The sequence below is a fragment of the Lemur catta genome, chromosome 3 (assembly GCF_020740605.2).
Source record: "Lemur catta isolate mLemCat1 chromosome 3, mLemCat1.pri, whole genome shotgun sequence".
In the NCBI taxonomy this organism is placed as follows: domain Eukaryota; kingdom Metazoa; phylum Chordata; class Mammalia; order Primates; family Lemuridae; genus Lemur; species Lemur catta.
The window spans coordinates 17724157-17747605 of record NC_059130.1 but is presented as its reverse complement, the minus strand read 5'-3'; the positions used below and the strand labels follow the sequence as shown (position 1 = coordinate 17747605).

The following is a 23449-nucleotide window of genomic DNA, read 5'->3' as shown; positions in this document are numbered from 1 at the left end:
ATAAGCCCTTAATGTAGTCTCCAAGGAGTTGATGTTTCTGGGGTTTGAGGACTGATTCTGTCACACAAAGCCACTGTTAGCTTACATGGTGGTGCCTTTGTAGGAATTACCAAAAGGCATTTCTCCTTCCAGGTAGATACCCTGTGCGTCTTAACCTCCATTCTCGACCCCAGGTCCGTGGCTCAGATTTCAGTCCTCACTTCCCTTTTGGCCACGTATTTTTGTACAGAGCACAATACAGATGGCCCTCCATATCCCCCAGTTCCACATCCTCAGATTCAGTCAACTGTGAATTGAAATATTTGGAAAAACAAAGAAACAAAATTACAAATAAAAAATAACACTATAACAACTATTTACCTAGCATTTACATTGTATTAGGCATGATAAATAATCTAGAGATGATTTAAAGCGTACAGGAGGATGTATGTAGGATGTGTAAATACTATACCATTTTAGACCAGGGACTTGAGCATCCACAGATTTTGGTATCTCTGGGGGTCCTGGAACCAATGCCCTACAGATACTGAGGGACGACTGTATTCATAATTAGACGTGGCAGCCCTGCTGTGACAGCTGAAGCCAATGCCATGCTGCTTAGGCCTTTTCCCTGTGCCAGGACTAAATTCAAAAACCTTTCTGTAATTGAAGCTGCTGCTGACTACCCATATAAGATTTTTCTACATTCACCCAAGTATTCATTGAGTGCTTACTGTGTGCAAAGCAACATGCTAGATGCTGGGAATGCAATGTTATGCTCCATGCTTTAGTGGAGCTTGTTTTTGAAGACATTAGAAATTGTCTTAGAAAAGCAGACATTAAAAATTAATTACTCTATTAAATATTTAATTATAATTGTGATAGTCTGGGTGGGGTGTCAAGGAAGTATCAACATTCATTATCTTATTTACTTCTCACTAGAAAAAAAAAAAACCTATGAGGTAGCTACATCTATGATCCGTGACTTACAGATGAGGAAACTGAACCTCTGGGACGTTAAGTAATTGGCCTAAACTCACTCAGCTGTTCAGCTATAGAGATGAAATTTAACCCAGATCTGGCAGAGGTGGTGGCTCACGCCTGTAAAGGCAGCACTTTTGGAGGCCAAGGCAGGAGGATCCCTTGAGGCCAGGAGTTCAAGATTACAGTGAACTGTGATTGTGCCACTGCACTCCAACCTGGGTGACAAAGCGAGATCCTGTCTCAAAAAACAAACAAACAAAAACCTCCAGAAATTTAATGCAGATCTGTCTTATTTCAGAGCCTATGAAATTAATTGTTATGCAATAGTGTCTTGCTTCAGCCAATGACACTGAGTCTCTCAAAGGGCCTAGCTTGACAGTAAGTGCCCAGTTAGTATATAGTTTTTATACAACAGGAAACAGCAGAATGCAACCACACTATTAAAATTTCATAAAGGTACTTAAAAAAAGCCCTTATTGTTATTCTTATAAAACAGATTATTGCAAGTTAAAAGAAAACAAATTAGGCTGGGGCAAGGTGGCTCACGCCTGTAATCCTACGACTCTGGGAGGCCAAAGCAGGAGAATTGCTTGAGGTCAGGAGTTTGAGACCAGCCTGAGCAAGAGTGAGGCCCCATCTCTACTAAAAATAGAAAAAATTAGCCGTGTCTGGTGGCAAGCACCTGTAGTCCCAGCTACTCGGGAGGCTGAGGCAGGAGGATTGCTTGAGCCCAGGAGTTTGACGTTGCTGTGAGCTAGGCTGATGCCATGGCACTCTAGCCTGAACAACAGAGCAAGATTCTGTCTCAAAAAAAAAGAAAAGAAAATAAATTCACCAAAGTGAATTTCCAATAACCAATAACCAGAACTTTCAGTGGATCTTCTAATTCTTGTCCATTTATATGTTTTTATATTATTATAATCATGGCACAGATACAATTTTGTATTCTCGTATTTTCACTTAACATTATACCAAAATTTATCATGCTGATTAAAATGTATATAATTTTTAATAGCTGATGATGCAGCATGGTATAATGAAACAATAATCATAATAATAGTGAATATTTCTATACCTCTTATAGATACTATTCTAAACACTCATATATCAACACATTTACTCCATTGAGGAAGGTACTGTTATTATTTCCATTTTATAGATGAGACACAGAGAAGTTAATTGACTTGCTCACGGTCACATGGCCAGTAAGAGCAGTAAGAGATGGAAATGAATGTCAGGTTAAAGCAGTCTTCCTTTATCTTTTTTTCTTTTTTTTTGAGACAGAGTCTCACTCTGTTGCCCGGGCTAGAGTGAGTGCCGTGGCATCAGCCTAGCTCACAGCAACCTCAAACTCCTGGGCTTAAGCAATCCTTCTGCCTCAGTCTCCCGAGTAGCTGGGACTACAGGCATGTGCCACCATGCCCGGCTAATTTTTTTTCTATATATATTTTAGTTGGCCAAATAATTTCTTTCTATTTTTAGTAGAGATGGGGTCTCACTCTTGCTGGTCTCGAACTCCTGACCTCGAGCTATCCACCCGCCTCGGCCTCCCAGAGTGCTAGGATTACAGGCATGAGCCACCGCGCCCGGCCAGTCTTCCTTTATCATCTGAAGTTGTAACAACTGTGGAGTCATATAAATCTTGGTTTGAATTTAGGTTCTGCCTATTAGCTATGTGACCTTGAATGAAGACACTAAAAAGTGGGAACAAATAATATTCACTTTGCAGAATTGCTGTGAAGGCAGTATGTCTATAAACTGTGTAACACATAGTAGGCACCAAATTATTTAATTAGTTCTCTAATGTTAGACATTTAGGTTATTTCTAATTTTTCATGATTATTGATAACACTGTAATTAATGTTTGTCTGTGTGGTTTTTTCCCCTCTTCTTTTGGCTTAATCCCGAGAATAGATCCTCAAAAGTGTTATTACTGGGTCAAAGAATATTAGCTCTAATTGGTTAAGTATTGCCAAATGTATTTCCAAAACAGTTTTTCTATTTGCCATATGTGAATACTACCTTGCTAGTATTAATTTAGTTACTATAAAAGATAATAATAGATACTTTTTTTTTGCCTGCTTACCATGCACTAGGCAATTTGCTAAGTGTTTTAATATATATGATCTCAATCACTATAACAACCCTAAGAGGAAAGTATTATCTTCATTTTACGCATGAAATGGCAAAGCCAGGATTTGAAACTTTGGTCTGTTTGATTCCAAAGCCTCTTAACCTCTATACTTAAACTTTATCAGGTAAAATCAAAACATCGTTTTTTTAAAATAATTTAATTAGTGCAAAATAAGTACTTTGTTAATTTCATGTTTAATTTCTCAGCCTGAAAAAGTCCCGTGATTATTTTCAATCTACATTTCTTCATATAAATTTTCTTTTCGCTTTCTACAATCACAATGGCTAAACCATAGAACTGTGCTTCAGACTGTGCTAAAAGTACTTCACAAATGAGAACCTCATTGACTTCCCAAATAACCCTTTAAAATGGCTAACAAAGTCCTGCATAGTCTAGCCCTCAAGTGCCTCCCTACTTCTTACAGCACGTTCATTTTCTTGCCCTTGCTGTGCTTCCTCTGCCACAGGGTCTTGCACACATGCTGTTACCTCTCCTTGAACAGTCCTCATACTCCTCTTTACCTAGTTAACATTAATAATTCTTGAGATCTAATAGTCTTTTAGATCTCAGTTTGGTGATCACTTCCTCAAAGAAGCCTTTCTTGACCTCCCTGAAAAAAAATCAAATCTCCTACTATAAATTCTTACTAGCACCATCTGTTATTTTCATAGCATTTACCACAATTTCAATTTTACATTTATTTGTATGATTATTTGATTAATGTCCACTTCCCCATCAGACTTAAGCTTTGCAAAGGCAAGGCTCATATTTAGTTCTGCTTCTCTTTGGTATCCTTAGTGACTAGCGCAGAGTTTGGCGCGTAGTAGACACTGAGGCACAGAGAGGTTAAGCGACTTACCTAAGGTCACATAGTTCATAAACTGTAGAACTAGGATTTTAAATAAAGCTATCTAATTTTTCAGCCTGTGCTCTACCTTCCACCCTTGCTCTACTGTCCCCAACTTATCCATTGGCCTTAATTTTTTAAAATTTCACTTATTTTCTTTTTAACTACAAATTTGTTTTCTATGTCTTGACACTTTTTTTTATCCCACTGCACATTTGAAGATAGGCTTTAATTTTTTAAACTTTTGAAAATTGTGAAACGTGTATACAGAAAATGCTTTAAACACAGATATACACACAATAAAGCAATAAAGCAGGCACCGATACAAGTACCACTCAGGTCAAGAAATGGAACATTGAGGGTGTGGTGGCTCATGCCTGTAATCCCAGCAACTCAGCAGACTAAGGTGGGAGGATCACTCGAAGCCAGGACTTTGAGACCCGTCTGGGCAATATAGTAAGGCCCCATCTCAAAAAAAAAAAAAAAAAAAGAACATTGCCCCCACATTCCTTGAGTGTCCTTCCAGATTACAGCACTCCCTAGCCCCTGCAAGATCAGAGGTAAACACTAGCCTGATACTTTTTTCCTTTGTTTTTCTGCATAGCTTTCATATTTATATATTACTAAGCAAGAGGTTAACTTTTACGTTTTTAAACTATGCATAAATGAAATCATTAAATGTTTTATGTCTTGCTTCTTTCACTCTACATTCATCAATTTTGTTGCATGTAGCTGGACCTTAATTTTTTCTAATCGTTTTTATAAATTCTGTGAAGGCTCAATAGATACAATTACTGTTGTGATCACAGAGTGCATTGAGAGAGGTCATGTAGTCACTTAGAGTGGTATTATTCATTTTGGATCACCATAGTCTCGTGTCTAGGCTTTAGCTATGCTGGTCTAGAAATTCAATTTTGTTAGTATATGCAGAGTTGACGAGGATCAGGTAACTGACTTATGATAACCAAATGCATAAGAAATTCACCAGAAGCCAGAATGCCAATTTATTAATTTTTCAGGGAAAAATAACTGTCAAATAGAGTAGAAGTTTGCATTGATTGGCCAGCATATTGTCTACTTTGGAGGAAAGGATGAGAAGCCAGCTATAACTAGAAAGTGCTTGACGAGCATGGTGATTTTAGTAGCCTCAACTTTGATGGTGTAATGTCTCCATCTCCTTGTTTGAACTCCCACAGGCTGGTGGCCAGCATTCTCTAGACAGCAGTAGGCACACTGACAAGTGTTTGTGTCTTACTTTTCCTTCCTCTAAGCTTAATGAAGACCATCCTCTCTCCTTAGTATATTCTTTATCAGATACATTACAAATAGGTATCCTCTTTGACTAGTTACTGCAGCTGATTGTGGTTTTATGATGTGTATATTTCAGCTATTATATGAGGGTTAAGTCTTGGTTGTGTTATGTGCTGGCCAATTTTGCTGCACATGTTTATGTTAAAACTCTTTAGATGTATTTTTTTCTTTTCTACACTGGAGGCAGCTGAAGCATCTTCATTTAGAAAGCATGTGTAAAAGTATGAATTGTGTATAAAATTAGCAAATGTTGGGTATTAGGCTAAAATATGCATATATCAGCTCATTGGATGTTTATATGTATTTGTACAATAACTAGATGAGAATACAGAAATATGAACACAGCTTTGATTATGGTATATCTTCTTCCTTGAAAAATATTTTGAAGTGAAGATATTGCAAATAAAAGTACAATTAACAGAAATTCAAATAAAAATAGTATTTAATACCACTTTACTTATCAAAAGGACTTATGTTTAAAACATTATAATCCCAGAGTTGGTCAGAATTCAAATATATGCAGTCTCGTATGCTGCTAGTATAACCTTTTTGGAGGCAAAATTTATATACTGTTTCAGATATATATTTGGTAATATGTATCAAAAGCCTTAAAAATAGGCAAATTCTTTGAACACTCTTAAGATTTCATTGAAGGAAATAATGAAAGATGTTTATATTTTGTTCATACACTGTAGTATTGTTTAGAATTATGAAAGGCCGAGTGGGGTGACTCACACCTGTAATCCTAGCACTTTGGGAGGCTGAGGCGGGAGGACTGCTTGAGGTCAAGAGTTCGAGACTAGCCTGGGCAAGAGTGAGACCCCCCTGTCTCTACACAAAATAGAAAAAAATAGCCACTGTGGTGGTCCATGCCTATAGTCCCAGCTACTCGGGAGGCTGAAGCAGGAGGAGTTTGAGGTTACTGGCAAGGTACTCTAAGCCTGGGTGACAGAGTGAAACTGTCTCAAAAAAAAAAAAATTGGAAGCAAATGTCCAAAAATATAAAGGAACAGGTTTAGTAACTTATGTTACACCCCATGCAACAGAGTACTCTGCCACCATTAAAATGTAGAACACAAATTGATAAGTTAAAAGAACAAGTTTCCAAACCCTATATACAGTGTGATCCCATCTTAATACACATATACATAAAATATTGGAAGGTAATATTACAAAATATTAAGGATAGTTAACTCTGGGTAGTGGGATTACAGGTTATTTTATCATCTTATTTTTGTTTATATAATTTTCTTCAATGAATATGTATTACTTTTATATTTTAAAAATTTATATTTAAAACTTTCCTTTAGTCTTGTTAAATTCCATTTAGAAAATAAAAAGCAAAAAAAAAAGGTGAATTTTATGTTTCTTGGGGGTAGGACATTTTTGTAGAAAAGATACATTACATTTATTAAATATAAAGACATATTTACTAAACATGAAGGATTCATCAAGCCCCTAATAGAGAGAAGATACCCAGTTCTGAAGGCCAGGTTTACCCGCTAATGTTGGTTTAAAATATATTAATACTAGACATCAGGCTGGGTGCAGTGGCCTCCTAGCACTCTGGGAGGCCGAGGAAAGAGGATTACTTGACATGAAGAGTTTGAGACCAGCCTGGGCAAGAGCTGGACCCCATCTCTACACAAAATAGAAAAATTAGCTGAGCGGTAGCACATGCCTGTAGTCCTAGCTACTCAGGAGGCTGAGGCAGGAGGATCACTTGAGCCCAGGAGTTTGAGGTTTCAGTGAGCTATGATGACACCATTGCACTCTAGCTTGGGTGACAGAGTGAGACTCTGTCTCAAAAAAACAAAACAAAACAAAAATACCCCCTGAAAATCATGTGTGTGTGTATGTGTGTGTGTATGTGTGTGTGTATATATATATATATATATATATGGTAGTTAAGTCAGACTAGTATTGAAGCAACTTCTGGAGACTCATCAGAAGACCTGAGACAGACCAGAGACCTTGATACATCTTGGTAGTATAAAGAAGATATAAATACAACCTAGTTCTATATGTATTTAAAGTAACAATGCTAACACACAGTTACGAACACAGTACCTCTTGCAGAGCAAGTACACAGATATCTGTTGAATTGAAACGACTCATTTGTGTGAATAAACCTATCCCTTGAGCATATTTACCAGCATTTGTTGACTTTTGTGCACACTAAGGTGAATTTTTTTCTTTTTTCTTTTTGCTGCCACCATGAAAATAAACATATCACCTCTAAAGCTGATTTTTTCCAACTCCATCTCCAGCCTCTCACTAGGGACCATCTAGTCCTACATTTTCAGTTACTCACAAGATATTTTAAATATATTTCTTGCCATTTCTTCACATTTTATGTATCTAAGGCTGAACTTCTTGGTTTACTCACCCCAGTTTGGTTATTGCCTACCTGCCTATCTACCTACCCACTTGCCCTACTATTGCACTGGAATCCAACCTCCATAAGTTTGCCTGTCTTGTTGGAAAAGACTGTGTGCACACTTAGGAGCAGTTCAGTTTTGTCCTTTGTTCCTACTGGTAGGAGTCCTATTTACTGGATTTAGAGGCCAGAGATCCTAATTCCATTCTTGGGCACTCCTGCTTTTTGTGCCCTGTTGGAGGCTTGGGACAATACTGACATGCAGTTATAAAGCACTGAGGAACTACCTTGAGTAGTTCTGGAGACAGCTAAACTTTGATTCTCCTTTCTCACCTAGCACAGGAGGGACAATTTTATTTTCCTCTCTCTAAAATGTAACTTATGTCTTCTATGCAATAACACAGTCCTTCAAGGCAAAGATATCGTGGTCTTCAGTTGTCTCGATGATGTGGGTTCGTTCAAGCGGCTGCCTCACTCCAAGGCCCAGGAGACGAGGGTGACGTATTTGACCAGGAAGCTAATGAGTCTCTCCTGGTGCAGAGGGAATGGCAGGGTCACATGTAGACAAAGTAGACCTGGGTGGAGGGTGCGTGGGTTACTCTTAGGTGTGCCGGGTTTAGGGAAAAGAGGCGCGGAGGTGTGAAGAAGCTGGGTTCTGAGTGGTCCCAGCTTGGTCCCGCGCTGTCCTCCCTTAGCCCTTGCTACCCAGTCCGGCCCACGTCCTGCTAGGATTTCCCAATGGGTTATGCGTGAAACAACAGGTTCCTAGAGCGCCTGCGCCTGCGGAGTGTGTTAGAAGCTGGGGACCAACTGAAATAAACTTTGTCCAGACTTTGGGGGGAAAAAAAAAAGATATCGTGGTCTTGTGCTTTCCTTTTTCCTTCTGTTCTCTTTTGGGAGTGATCTTAACTAGTTTATAAGCAGAGCGTGCAAAAGACTCAGTCCCGATTTCTAGAGTCTTATGGCCAGGGCCCCAGTTCTCCTCTCCTGGCTTGAAAGGAAAGGGGTGGTGTAGTCTTCAAAACAAATGGACTTACTATTAGCTTAACAAGCACACACAGAATCTGGTTTCTTACACATTCCACCCTAGCAGAAAGAAAAGGAGAGGCCTTCACAGTGGTCTGACATTAAGATAAGATGTCTGAGGAAAAAATCAAATTTTTCACACTTTACAAGTTAAAAATTCGGTTGGCATTTCCTGTGTCATGTTTTGCTAGAAGAGTGTCTCCCTTTGTCATCCAGCCAAATGACTCCAGGAAGAAGAAAAGAGTAGGGGAAAAAAAAGCCACTCTGCCCCATTGTTGAAGGTGGCAGGGAAGGCAGCTAACACACACACACACACATACACACAGAATCTTTATCTGTGACACTTTGCCAAATTAATTGAAGCATATTTTATAAAAAGGCATTTGTGTATAGCATTCTCCCTGGAAAGCATTCCACAAGCAAAACAAAACAAACAAATAAAAACCAGTACATCAAGGAGTATGCGGTGGACTCAGTTCTGGAGATTTCTAGAAGGAGCTATTCTGGGACTCAAGATCTTTTCAGCAGCCCTGGGCTCAATAACAACCTGAAAATGATCATTCTGAAGTTGCATAAAAGCAGAGAGGGCTGGAAAATTGGCATATCTTCAGCAGAAATACTTTGTAGGCTGTCATGTGTCCGTGTCATGCCCTTAGTTTAATTCCCAAACTAGCCCACTTGTATACATACATCTTGGTGTAAAAATATGCTGTACAGATACCACTTCAGCACCTCTCCTCCCAAATCCAACTCTGAAAATCTACAAAAATTCAAAGTATAGGAGTCACCCTTTATCTGTGGGGGATATTTTCCAAGACCCCCAGTGGATGCCTGAAACTGTGGATGGTACTGAACCGTATGTTGTTTCTTTCCTATACATACATAGCTATGATAAAGTTTAATATATAAATTAGGCACAGTAAGACATTAGCAACAATAGCTAATAATAAAATAGAATAATTATGATATACTGTAATAAAATTATGTGAATGTGGTCTCTCTCAAAATACTGTAATATTTTTGGGCTGCAGTTGACCACAGGTAACTGAAACCATGGAAAGATAAGAGGGGACTACTGTGTGGCAAAAAAGTAAGATTTAAGAACTGATTATATACCTGCTTTTCAAGGTTGCCTGTGTCTGACTGACCTCTAGAAACAAAAAAAAATGGTCACTGTAAAAAATACATGTTGGCATTTGTGGTCCAGCAAATAAGCAAGCATTGGCTGTCTGTTCCATTTGGCATCCTTAGTTGGAAAAAGTTTACATTCCTACACACTGATAATTTAATGAGCTATTTATTATTTGGAAAGTATCATTTAATTAGATTCTTGATATTTGATAATGTTTGTGTTATGAACTCCCAGCTAACAAACATACTATGATCTCAACATTTTTCCTCTCCTTTTAGAATCATTGACATATTTAACAAGGTATCCTGAGCCAATTTTGAAACCTAATGATGGATTTGGATGATTTGTTTTTTTGTTTTTGTTTTGTACAGCTCACATTTTAATGTTTACTATTAGAAGTGTTTTGATGTTTATTTAGAAGTTTTTGTGACCAGAAATATGATGTAGGAACTGAAATCTAGTTTATATCAATTAGCCTATAATAAAATCGGTTTTGTTACACATCATTACACTTAAAGTTACAGTTTTCTGGATGAGTTATTAGATCAAATTTTCTTCTCTACTATTTCTTTTCTTGGTATCTATCTCCTCAGTGTTATTTTATCTTTATTTTAGGATCCCCTTTCCACACCCCCTTTTTTAAAACTACTTAGTTAAATCTCCTTAAGTAAACTCCTACAGATAGATGCACATCCTAATTAATTACGTGAAAACACTATATGAAATATAAGCAACTAAGTTATAGTAATTAACAATCCCCTTCTTTTAAAATTTTTTCTTGTTGCTAGTCACTTGAGAAAATGTCTTTCTCAATTTCCGTACTTCTCTTGATTAGTTCTCCCTGTGGAACAAAATAGACCATAATCATGGCTTCGAAATGCAAAAGCAGTACTGGGGGTATATTTATGAAGAAGAAAAGGAAAGTGCTAGTTTTAAAGACATCATATTATATAATACTTAGTTGTTAGTGATATCAATTTGTACAATCTTGAACCTAGAAGTCATCTTTAGAGACCTCATAGTTGGAGGCAATGGGAAGTATATGAAAGTTAGCTTGGGGTCTAACTGGGGAGAGCCTTAAGTACGTGGCTAAGGAGTTTGGATTTTTTCCCCTAGAGGCAAAAGGGATTCACTGAAGTTGTTTTGAATACAGGAAAGATAAAGGAATAGTATTTTAGTAAAATTAATTTGGTATAATTTTGTACAATGGATTTGAATGGAGAAAAGAAATATGTGAAGATGAATTAAAAAGCAACTGTGGTAGTTCAAGGTTTAGGGGAAAAGTCCTAAACTAAGATATCTGTTTGTGGGCATGGAAAGGAAGGCTAATGCAAGATAATGCATGGGAAGAATCAATTGAACTTGCTAACTGAATTGGAGGTGGGAATTGTGGGAACGGGAACCAAAAGTCTGGGATAAAGATAGTGCCACTAGCATTTACAGTGGGGACAATGATGATGTTAGTTTTAAATGTGCTGAGCCTGAAGGTGTAATAACATACTTAAGTGGAAATGTTCAGGGCATGGTTAGGAATTCTAGATCAGAATTTAGTAATCAAATCTCAATATAAACATTTGAAACTGATCCAGTAGGAGTTGGAAATATAATTCAATTTGAATCAGTTAAATAAGTCAACAAACATTTGTATGGTTTCTATAAGACCATGCAATATCTCTGAGCAAATGCATATAATAATAGAAGAGCAGAAAGTTGAGGATTTAACTTTGGAACTTTGGGTAATTCTCAATTAGAAGACAGGAAAAAAAAAAAAACCAGAGAGCCAATAAGAAAGAGTGGGAAGTGGGAAGGAGAACCAAGATAACATAAACTAATAAGGGCCAAAGTAGGAGGAAATTTCAAGAAGGAAGTTAAAGAGAATGAAGACTGAGTAGATGCTGAGGGATCTAGCCCACTGGAGGTAAATAATATTCCTCATGTGACCATTCACCGTTAAATGGTGGGAAAATAATGAAAATTATTTTCTTCAGTTTAATTCAACAAATATTTTTATTATCACAGATGTCACCTCCTTCCATCTTTTGCAAATTGAGTAAGGGTTCACCTCCTTCCATCTTTTGCAAATTGAGTAAGGGTTCACAAAAGCCAGATCTAGTAAATGTGGTTTCTTGGAATGATAAACAAAATTTGGAACAGGATTTATTCCCAAGAAAAAGCCAAAGAGTCATTTCCTCTGACCTTAAGTTTTGGTCTACAGTATAATATTAGAAAATGAGAATCATTGTAAGGAGTTACTTCACTATTTTGAGGAATCTTGCTCAACCACATTAAGCTAGCTCCTGCCTGGCACAGATCATATTCTACCAATAGGATATGATGCTTTTTAAAGATTATTGTTTGGTTGAGGGGTAGGCTTAAAGTTTGGGTCATATAAAAAAATGACCATTTTGGGTATTGAAATCTTTGAAATTTTGCTAGATATAGATTATTCACTTAAGCTCCATTTCCACTTAGGACAAAAAGTGATCTGAAGTAAAAAGACTAATGTAACTTAATAACTTTCCTGTTGACCATTAAACTAAATATAAACAGCAACTATAAAGAAAGTAAATCAAACTTTTAATATCTGCCCATTGGGCGGAGCATACAGCTTCCTTTCAGAAGATATTTAGTTATTATAATATTCACCAGTTTCACCTCTAAGTTTTGGCTATATGTGGCTCAGCTGCAGTAAGTGTGATCTTTTCACTTCTCCAAATGTCACTGAACTCTGCTGTCCTTGTGTCCTGTAGCTCTGTTCTGAATGGAGTCAGCCCCAGAGGATGCTGAAAGGCTTGAGGTAGAATGTTTGGGCAGTGAAGAAGGAAAGTTCTCTAGAGACAGATTCTTACCTCCTTTCTCTGGGAGATTAATTATTCTTGGAATTTTATTACAGAAGCTGAAAAGGCAATCTACCAAGTACAAGGCAGACAAAACCTATCCTACAACTGTGGCTGAGAGGCCCAAGAATATCAAGAAAAACAGATATAAAGATATTTTGCCCTGTAAGTTCCATTTCTCCCCATAAACTCATACTTTCTCCCAAATTCAATCACTACTATCTCTTTTTACCCATTGCTTGTTGTTCCTAATCTTAGAACAGGGCATTGGCAAATGAGTTTGCATTATTTATGACTGCAAAAAAGCATTCATTCAATTGCTCACTCATGAGCATCCATTATTCACAGTGTTAGGCCCTGATTTACAGTAACCCCCCTGACTAAGCCCTCTTAATTACACTATGCCTTTCTTTTGTATTATAGATGATTATAGCCGGGTAGCACTGTCCCTGATAACCTCTGATGAGGATTCCAGCTACATCAATGCCAACTTCATTAAGGTACATTGAAAGGAAATGAAAGCATTCTATATTTCTCTAGGTACCTAAAAAAAAGTGTGGGTTCGGGGTTGGGGGAAACAGGTGAGAAGAAGAGGGTATTATCTGTAGTTACCCCATGTAATTTCTATTCCCTTTTAGGGAGTTTATGGACCCAAGGCTTATATTGCCACCCAGGGTCCTTTATCTTCAACTCTCCTGGACTTCTGGAGGATGATTTGGGAATACAGTGTCCTGGTAAATGTAGAGTTGCTTTTGTTACTACTTTATTCTTTAGTTCTTAGGATTAGAGGGGGTACAGTGTCAGGATGTGTGACTGAGACTTCCTATCTATTAAAACTAATGCTTTTTTTGTTAATTGGTTGATGGAATTTCAGGGTTCAGGTATCAAAACCATAATGTCATTCTTGTTCAAGGAAATAGAAGTTCTCACCTTGACAGGATCATTTGGTAACAAGAATTTACTGATTTGAGTAGAGAAACGGGATGTGAGGACAGAAAGAAGGAAGAATAAGAGCAACATTTTATAAGTTACCGGGATTTTTTTTTTTTTTTTTTTTGGTTAAAAAACAAACAGAACAGGCCAGGTGCAGTGGCTCACTCCTGTAATCCTAGCACTTTGGGAGGCTGAGGGAGGAGAATTGCTTGAGGCCAGGAGTTCGAGACCAGCCTGAGCAAGAGCAAGACCCTGTCCTACAAAATATAGAAAAATTAGTCAGGTGTAGTGGCACATGTCTGTAGTCCTAGCTACTCAGGAGACTGAGGCAGAAGAATTGCTTGAACCCAGAAATATGAGGTTGCAGTGAACTATGATGATGCCAGTGCACTCTGGCCGGGGTGACAGAGCGAGACGCTGTCTAAAAAAAAAAAAAAAAAAACCCCAAACAAAACAGAAAAAGAATGATTAACAATTTCTGACTCTGGAACTCATGTATTAACTGCTCTATATAGAGATGTTTAAGTTTCTATTTCATCCCCCCAGATCATTGTTATGGCATGCATGGAGTTTGAAATGGGAAAGGTGAGTTACTTTCTAGTACCTGCAGACCTAAGGGTAAGGAAAGAAGGAAAAGGAGGGAAAAACTGGCAGCAGAACTTACCTTAAGTGTGCCTAGGTAAAAATTATGTTATCTTCCTAGTTTTCAGTTCGGGAATGCCACATGACTCTTGAGTTGGTTTTCTTTTTTACCCCTAAAAACCCCTATTATCCATTTTCCCAGTAGACTCTATGTTTTAAAGTAAAAAGAAGATATGCTTTTTAAAGTAACAGTTACTTTCCCATTTCTAGTAATCAGACATCTTTAACTGCCAGTCAGAGCTTCTAATCCTGTGCTGTCCAACATGGCATCTACTAGCCACATATAGCTATTGAGCACTTAAAATATGGCTATTGTGACTGAGAAACTCAATTATTTTGTTTAATTCTAAGTAATTTAAATTTAAGAACTGGTACTCAATTCAGTTACTGGAAAATGTGAAGTATGGAATAACTTGGGTATGTGAAAAATTTTCATATGTAAATTCTATGAAATCTAAATGAAAATAAAATATTTTCAGTGAAATATTAGTATCTTAATTGAGATTAGCTATAAATATAAAATACACACTGGATTTTGAAGACTTAGTAAAAAAATCAAATATCTAATAACTATTTTATATTGATTATATGTTGAAACTGTTGTATATTGGGCTAAGATGTTATTAAAATTAATTTCATCTGTTTTTATTTCTTAATGTGACTTTTAGAAAATTTTAAATCACACATGTGGTTCACATTTTATTTTTACTGGACATCATTGTTCTAACCTACTGTTGCCATCCTCAGTTGATAATTCTAATCAAAACCAAGGAAACTTGGTATCTCACTTACCTTGTGCAGTTGTTTTAATAGACATATAATTTCTGTTGGTCCTTTTGAAATACTGAAAATAGGTCAAACATCCCTATTTCCACTCTTTCAGACTTCCAGGAAGTCTGTAAGTTGTATCCTTGGAGATTCCAATGATACAGGAGTTGAAGCCCAAGGGGGGTAGAAGTATCTAACCTAAGATGAAGGACATAGAGCTGAAGTTGCTTCTGAATGAGGGAGTGGGTTTTATTTCCCAGAAGAGACTAGAATGTATGGAGGGAAATCACTACATTTTGCTTTGTGCAACAGAAAAAATGTGAGCGCTACTGGGCTGACCCAGGAGAGATGCAGCTGCAATTTGGCCCTTTCTCTATATCCTGTGTAAGTATAAGGTCTGTTCCCATTATGACTGAGCAAAGGCTCCCAGATCTAGTTTATAGAGAGCTTGCTTGCCTTTGAAATTACTAATATTTTAATCTTCTTCTTCTTAGGAAGCTGAAAAAAGGAAATCCGATTATGTTATCAGGACTCTAAAAGCCAAGTTCAACAGTGTAAGTATAAAACAAGAGTGATAAACTCAAAAGCCTATGGAAATTAGGTACATAAATATATATGTGTGTGTGACTCAGGATGGGCATAAGAAAATGGGGAGTGGTGGAGCCTTTGATGTCCTGAATAAGTCTTCATATTCAAGCGACCTTTGCTGTAATCTGTGCTCCCCAATCAATTCCACACCACAGCATACATATAAAATGATAACATTTGTAGGGTGAATAGAGGCTAAACAGTGAATAGAGACTGGGGACCAACATGTGAGCTCGGGCTGTCCTAGGCCCTACTTAGCCTTTCTAAGGCAGAAGGATTTAATATATCAGCATGCCTGTGACCCATTTGAAGCATGCCAGTTGAGAAGCTTTGGCTTGAACTATTTTCAGATCTACCTCCTCTTGTGAATAGGGCAGATGGGGACAAGCTAATAGTAAGTGACCTGAAGTCACTTTTAATTGTTCTCAGAAAGCACCTGGGCACCAGAGATCTATAGAGAAGAAAGTAGAATAAATTGCAAAAGGAATATAGATATAACTTAGTAAGTCAGACTAAGGTTAGGTGGAGTCCTAACCTTGAAATCTCTTTTTATTTTGACTATTTTTTACAGGAAACTCGAACTATCTACCAGTTTCATTACAAGAATTGGCCAGACCATGATGTGCCCTCATCTATAGACCCTATTCTTGAGCTCATCTGGGATGTGCGTTGTTACCAAGAGGATGACAGTGTTCCCATATGCGTTCACTGCAGGTATGATGCTATGTATGAGCCTTCTACCTAGAACAAACCAAATGTCAAATTCTGGCTAGGACTCTGTAATTCAAAGGGAAAGGTCAATGGCAGAAACAAACTATAAAGATTCAACCTGAGCATTAAATTCGTATTTTTCTGATAAGTTACTTGTGAACAGTACAGCTCTAGATCCTCATGCCCTGAGAAGTTGCTTAGGACCTGTCATGAGGTTCACGGTGGCATGACAAATGTGCTTTGGGAAATGGTAGGGTTTGAAAAGTTTCATTGCCTCTAGGCTTCTTCTTCCTCAAATCTGGTGGTGAAATTTTCCAGCTATTGTCAATGATCCACTCTCTACAAGGATACATGCTACTGTGATCTTTCATTTCAGTGCCGGCTGTGGAAGGACTGGTGTTATTTGTGCTATTGATTATACATGGATGCTGCTGAAAGATGGGGTGAGTTTCTCTCAACAGGTACTTCCCATTTGCTTACTCTACCTGCTTTCAGACTTGGGAATTGTTTGGTTTTTCAAAATATCTATCTTCATGATTCATCTTTTCTAGAATATATTCACCTATAGACTCACCCTATCAGATGATTAAATTAGTTCCTAAGTAGGTGGTTCTTAAAGTGTGGTCCCCAGACAAGAAGCCTCAGTATCCCCTGAGTATCACCTGAGAACTTGTTAAAAATGCAAATTATTTGGCCCCACCCCAATGGATTGAATTTGAAACTCTGGAGGTAGGGCCCAGCAAACTTCAGGTGAATGTGATGCGTGCTAAAGTTTGAGAACCACTGGTCCAAATTACATAGTTACCCTTCCTTTATGCGTACTGCTTTAGTAGATGCATTCAACTAATCATAATCAAACTTTGTGTTCCAATCTATAAATCACTTTTAATGTCTAATAGGAAATGGGAAGTTTAAAATATGGGCTTTAGACTTATCTGTCAACTTCTTTTATTTCATAAAACTCTCATGCTTGCTCATCTACTGAGCCCTTGTCCTTCATTATTTCTTTAGTTTGAGACATTTGATTACACCACATGAAATCATTCTGAAGAATTTTTTCACTCTTTTCTAGGGAAAACACTAGGCTCTAAAAATCATGTTGCAAGTGATAAGAAACCTCATTTGTTTTAAAATGCAATGTTTTTCTGATACTATCCCATGTTAGGAGAGCAGATGTCATGGAAGTACAAGACTATGGAAAAGTGGCAATAACTTTAACAGAGGATCAAAAAGAATAAAATATTTTTCCCTTTTATTTGATAGATAATTCCTGAGAACTTCAGTGTTTTTAATTTGATCCAGGAAATGCGAACACAGAGGCCTTCATTAGTTCAAACTCAGGTATGGACTATGGTGAATGGATCAGAACGTGTCTGAAGCTTGTTCCTTCTCTGTTTAATGGGAAGGCATTGAAAGACAGCTGAGGAGAAGAGGAGGCAACCACGTGAAGGGAAAAGTAGAGATGGGAGTTGTGCAGCTATAAGCCAAGGAATGCCAAGGATTGCCAGCAACCAACAGATATTGGCGAGAGGCATAGAATGGGTTTTCACTCAGAGCCTCTGGAAGGAATCAACCCTGCTGACACCTTACTTTCAAGCTTCTGGGCTGCAGAACCATGACAGAATAAATTTCTGTTGTTTGAAACCCCCCCCCCAAAAAAAAAAGGCCAGGTGCGGTGGCTCACACCTGTAATTCTAGCACTCTGAGGCAGGATTGCTTGAGCTCAGGAGTTTGAGACCAGCCTGAGCAAGAGTGAGGCCTGCCTCGTCTCTGTTAATTTAAAAAAAAAAAAAAAAAAAAACAACCAAACAGCTGACTGCTCAGAAATAACACTAATTTACTTTTTTTTTCTTTTTTTTTTTTTGAGACAGAGTCTCACTCTGTTACCCAGGCTAGAGTGCCCTGGCATCAGCCTAGCTCACAGCAACCTCAGACTCTTAGGCTTAAGCAATCCTCCTGCCTCAGCCTCCCAAGTAGCTGGGACTACAGGCATGCACCACCATGCCTGGCTAATTTTTTACATATATATTTTTAGTTGTCCATATAATTTCTTTCTATTTTTAGTAGACACAAGGGTCTCCTCTTACCCAGGCTGGTCTCGAACTCCTGAGCTCAAATGGTCCACCCACCTCGGCCTTCCAGAGTGCTAGGATTACAGGCCTAAGCCACCGTGCCCGGCCACTATTTTAAGTGGTTTAAAGTCCATTGGCATTTCCTCTAACTCTGAATATCCCAGCATTTTGTGTGCATCCCTTGTCCTGGAACAAATTCCTTTCATTCCTTAAATTTTACTGTTTATTCATAAAATATTAAGAAACCAATATAATATTTCTTACCAAAGATGTTAAAAACAATTCAACAAGCTGTTTGACTTATTAGAAATCGCTGGATCATGTTAACTGGAAATTCTGTAGTAATAAAATTCATCTCTGAAACTACAGAAAATCAGGAATTTAGAATTTCTACTTCAGGAAGTGGTAACAGAATCTGTAGAATGTATTCCATATGCTCATCTTAGGAAACACTGAAAAATAAAAATAAAATCAACCATAAACCTATTATCTAGGGACAGCCATTGTTACTATTTTTCTATAGTTTCTCCTACTCCTTATTGTTTGCATACTTAAAAAAAACACAATTACAATTATACTGTATTTACATATCAAAATCTTTTAACTCATCCAAGATTGCTCATGCTTGTTCACTCCATTAAGGAATGTTCTTCCCTTCTCTTCTTAGCCCAAATCTCTCACTGTCTACAATATTAATTTCACCCATATTTCTATAGCAATAATTTTACCCACATTTCTAAGTGTTCTTCATCTTTAATATAGAATTAAGCATTTACCCATTCATTCATTCATCAAATATTTATTGATGTTTATATGTACAGGCAATTTGCATAATTTTTAAGAACTACTTTTTACTACTTAAACAGCAAGACCCTAAAGTGTTTAAAACACTTACAAGTGAACCTGCACATAAGTTTAGAGATAAAACAATTGACAATGGCAGTTCAGATATTTTAATTTGGAAGTTGTGAAATGAAGGGAAAAAATAAAGAGCTGTTATAATATAAACCTATCTGTTTGGCCTACACAGGTTTTCCACTAATAGCTGGTGGAAAAAAATAATTTTTTTTCATGTGTGACTGTAGGTGTTTTCTATATTCAACCTGTGAGGGGGAGAGTTTCTGTGAAATGACAGCATTAACTAGTTTAGTGCTGTCAGACTTGAAAGAAGGCTGTTCCATGTAAATGCATAAAGACTTCAGGAAGTATGCAACCTAGTTATATAAACTGTAATACTCAATTCATAAAATCATACCCTATTTCAAAAAAATTCCATTTCAGGCCCCCTTTTAAGAGTTGGAAGATAGTTGAAAAAGCCTTCACAGTTTGGCATTATCAACGACAAATATCTTAACAGTTGTAGCTGCTTTTTCTGACGCTACTCTAACCAGGAAATGGCACTGTAACCAGATGAATGCTTCCTGTTTGATTTTTCTCTCTTAAAAAAATTAAAGAGTATACCAATGACTGTGTTGGCTGATAGAAACTCTGCATTGTTTCCTGCTAAATTATCTTTGAAAAATGTTGTTCTTTATTTGTATAAGATTGTTTATAAAGTATCAAGGAAAACCCTGAATAGATCCATTTAGATAAAAAATAGATCCAAAATCAAGTGTTTGAGCAGGTACAGAAGCAAAAATGGAGTGGTAATAACCCATAAACTGTGTAATAGAGATCTTATTTCTCTATGGTGAAATCCTTTTATAACCACAAAATTCCAAACCTTATTCAGTGGTTTACTTTTCTTCGGTATCTTTATTATGATGAAATTTCAGCAATTTGATCTAAGTACACTAAAGTAAGAGTCAGAAGATTCAGTTTCTAAACCAAGTCCTGTAAATTACTTCTGAATGACCTTGGACAAACTGTCTATAAATAGCTCTAACAACCTACCTAATTTATAGAGCAACTGTGGGGATCAAGTTAATGAATACATGTTAGGCTAGGTGCAGTGGCTCATCCCTGTAATCTTAGCACTCCAGATAGCCGAGGTGGGAGGATAGCTTGAGGTCAGGAGTTCGAGACCAGCCTGCGCAAGAGTGAGACCCCGTCTTTACTAAAAATAGATAAATTAGCCGGGTGTGGTGGCACATGCCTATAGTCCCATCTACTTGGGAGGCTGAGGCAGGAGGATCGTTTGAGCCTAGGAGTTTGAGGTTGCTGTGAGCTAGGCTGATACCATGGCACTCTAGCCTAGGTGACAGAGCAAGACTCTGTCTCAAAAAAAAAAAAGAATACATGTTGAAACTATCTATATATACACCAACCACTATGTACCTTTTTCCAGGAAAGATGTAGGTGGCTTACTAAAAATGTATCCAGGATGAAATAAATTTTTTTAAATGTGAGCAAGGAAAACAGAATTAAAGGGACGATGGTGGAGGGAAAGAAAAGTAAGAAAGTGGGGTTATTAATAGAACATAAAGACACATTTCTTAAGATCCTTGTACATTAGCTAGAAGTATATCAAATATTTAGCTATTTCTAGTAACCTAAAAGTGCTTTGAAATTTGAATTGGGCCATACAAATGTAAGGCATTGTTATTAAGTTTAATAACTTAAGTTGATCGTCCTTTTGGGTCTGTTATGTTAGGATTTAACTGGTGTTCGTAGTCTTGAAATCTGGTTCTGTAGTTCACCATGGTTTTTTTTTGTTTGTTTTCATCTGTTCCTGTTTGTGATGCTCTTCAGGAACAGTATGAACTGGTCTACAATGCTGTATTAGAACTATTTAAGAGACAGATGGATATTATTGGCGATAAATACTCTGGAACAGAGGTAAAGTTTAAAATGGATATTATGTCAAAATTTTTTTTCATACTTGCTTTTGTTCAAGGAATCTCAGATTAGTTGCAGGACTTATCTATTGTCACAACTAACTTAGGGTGTCAGGTGTGCATACGGCTACATCGAAAATCTCCTGAGGAGAAGGACAAATTAATTTGATGTAATTTAACTTCAAAAATTAATATTTTGGTTAACTTATTAGATACACTTTTCAGCTAAATTTAGAAACAACAGCAATAAAAGGGCAAGCATACATTCTGTTCCCATGTTTTAGACAGTTGTGTGAGGAGTTAGAAGTGAGAGTGATAAATATTAAGTTAGTCATAGTTGAGTGATTTTTCAGGTTATACCAGCCTTGTTTTGATTGTAAATGTCTCACTGAATTTTTTTTAATTAAAAAAATGGTAAATAAAAATTATATGTATTTATGGCATATAACATGTTTTGATATATGTATGTATACATTGTGGAATGACTAAATTGAGCTAATTAACATAGCCATTGTCTCACATACCTATTATTTTTTGTGGTGAAAACATTTAAAATCTACTCTCTCAGTAATTTTCAAGTATACAATATATTGTTAATAACTATAGTCACCACGTGATACAATAGATGTCTTGAACTTATTCCTCCTAACTGAAATTTTGTATCTTTTAACCGACATTTTTCCAACCCCACTGCCCCTACTCCTCACCTGACCTCTGATAACGACTATTTTACTCTCTGCTTCTATGAATTGGACATTTTGGGGTTCCACATGTAAGTGGATCATGCAGTATTTGTCTTTCTGTCTTGATTATTTCATTTAGCATAATGTCCTCTAGGTTCATCCATGTTGTCACAAAGGACAGGATTTCCTTCTTTTTTTTAAAGGCCGTATGGTATTCCATTGTGTATATAAATCACATTTTCTTTACCCATTCATCCATTGATGAACACTAACATTGATTCCGTATCTTGACTACTGTAACGGTGCCATGAACATGGGAGTACAGATAGCTCTTTGACATAGTGATTTCATTTCTTTTAGATATATACCCAGAAGTTAAATTGCTGGATCATATGGTAGTTCTACTTTTAATTTTTTGAGGAATCTCCATATTGTTTTCCATAATGACTATACTAATTTACATTCCCACCAATAGTGTATAAGTGTTCCCTTTTCTCCAATATTTGTTATATCTTGGCCTTTTGATAATAGCCATCCTAACAAGTATGAAATGATACCTCATTGTGGTTTTAATTTGCATTACTCTGATGATTAGTGATACTGAACATGTTTTCATATGCCTGTTGGCCATTTGTATATCTTCTTTTGAGAAATCTTTTCAGGTCTTTTTCCATTTTTTTTTTTTTTGAGAGTCTCACTCTGTTGCCTGGGCTAGAGTGCCATGGCGTCAGCCTAGCTCACAGCAACCTCAAACTCCTGGGCTCAAGCAATCCTCCTGCCTCAGCCTCCTGAGTAGCTGAGACTACAGGCATGCACAACCATGCCTGGCTTATTTTTTCTATATATTTTTAGTTGTCCAGCTAATTTCTTTCTATTTTTAGTAGAGACAGGATCTCACTCTTGCTCAGGCTGGTCTTGAACTCCTGAGCTCAAACGATCCACCCGCCTCGGCCTCCCAGAGTGCTGGGATTATAGGCGTGAGCCACCACGCCCAGCCTTTTGTCCATTTTTAAATACGTTTATTTTTTTCTTGCTATTGAGTTCCTTATATATTAATATAACCCCTGATCGAATATATGGTTTGCAAATATTTTCTTCCATTCCATAGGATGTCTCCTTTTTTTTAATAATTGAAATTTTATTAGTTGAGGATCAGTAAACAGGCATTTCAATTTGCAAACCATTTTTAACATACATACTGAAAATCCAAAAATCCATGTATTGTAATTCTTTTTTAATAGTTATTCCAGTGTCTTTCCAGCTTAAAACTGGAGGCAAATTCTCCTTAAGAGGATATCAAGTACCACTATCTTCTTATGTTGATAAGCTATTACGTAAGTTTGACCAATGCACAACTTACATACATTACATGCACAGATTTTCAATCTTTCACAGCACATTAACAAAGTTATTAGGAAAACAAAACTACCACGACCAAAGATGTTACAGAGTCCCCACAGTTCTGACAGGGAGAGGCATGATCAAGGAGTGGTTTTCTTTAGGAACAATTCTACTAAAAAACAACATGGGGCTGAATGTGGTGGCCCAAGACCAGCCTGACCAAGAGCGAGACCCCATCTCTACTAAAAATAGAAAAAATTAGCTGGGCATGGTGGCACATGCCTGTAGTCCTAGCTACTGGGGA

The 23449-nt window shown here is 37.1% G+C and overlaps 1 protein-coding gene across 4 annotated transcripts in view; it reads left to right on the top strand.

Annotated features, from left to right (window-relative positions):
- Positions 1-23449, top strand: part of PTPN22 (protein tyrosine phosphatase non-receptor type 22) — a 58656-nt gene that overhangs the window by 7411 nt on the left and 27796 nt on the right. For 3 of the 4 annotated variants that reach the window (XM_045546849.1, XM_045546850.1, XM_045546852.1), the window contains 10 exons: positions 12687-12795; positions 13054-13130; positions 13269-13364; positions 14110-14148; positions 15286-15357; positions 15468-15527; positions 16133-16275; positions 16649-16715; positions 17536-17613; positions 21036-21122. In XM_045546849.1, coding sequence (XP_045402805.1) covers positions 12687-12795; positions 13054-13130; positions 13269-13364; positions 14110-14148; positions 15286-15357; positions 15468-15527; positions 16133-16275; positions 16649-16715; positions 17536-17613; positions 21036-21122 — 828 coding nt within the window. The remainder of the gene's footprint in view (positions 1-12686; positions 12796-13053; positions 13131-13268; positions 13365-14109; positions 14149-15285; positions 15358-15467; positions 15528-16132; positions 16276-16648; positions 16716-17535; positions 17614-21035; positions 21123-23449) is intronic. The other variant, XM_045546851.1, reaches the window with a different exon arrangement.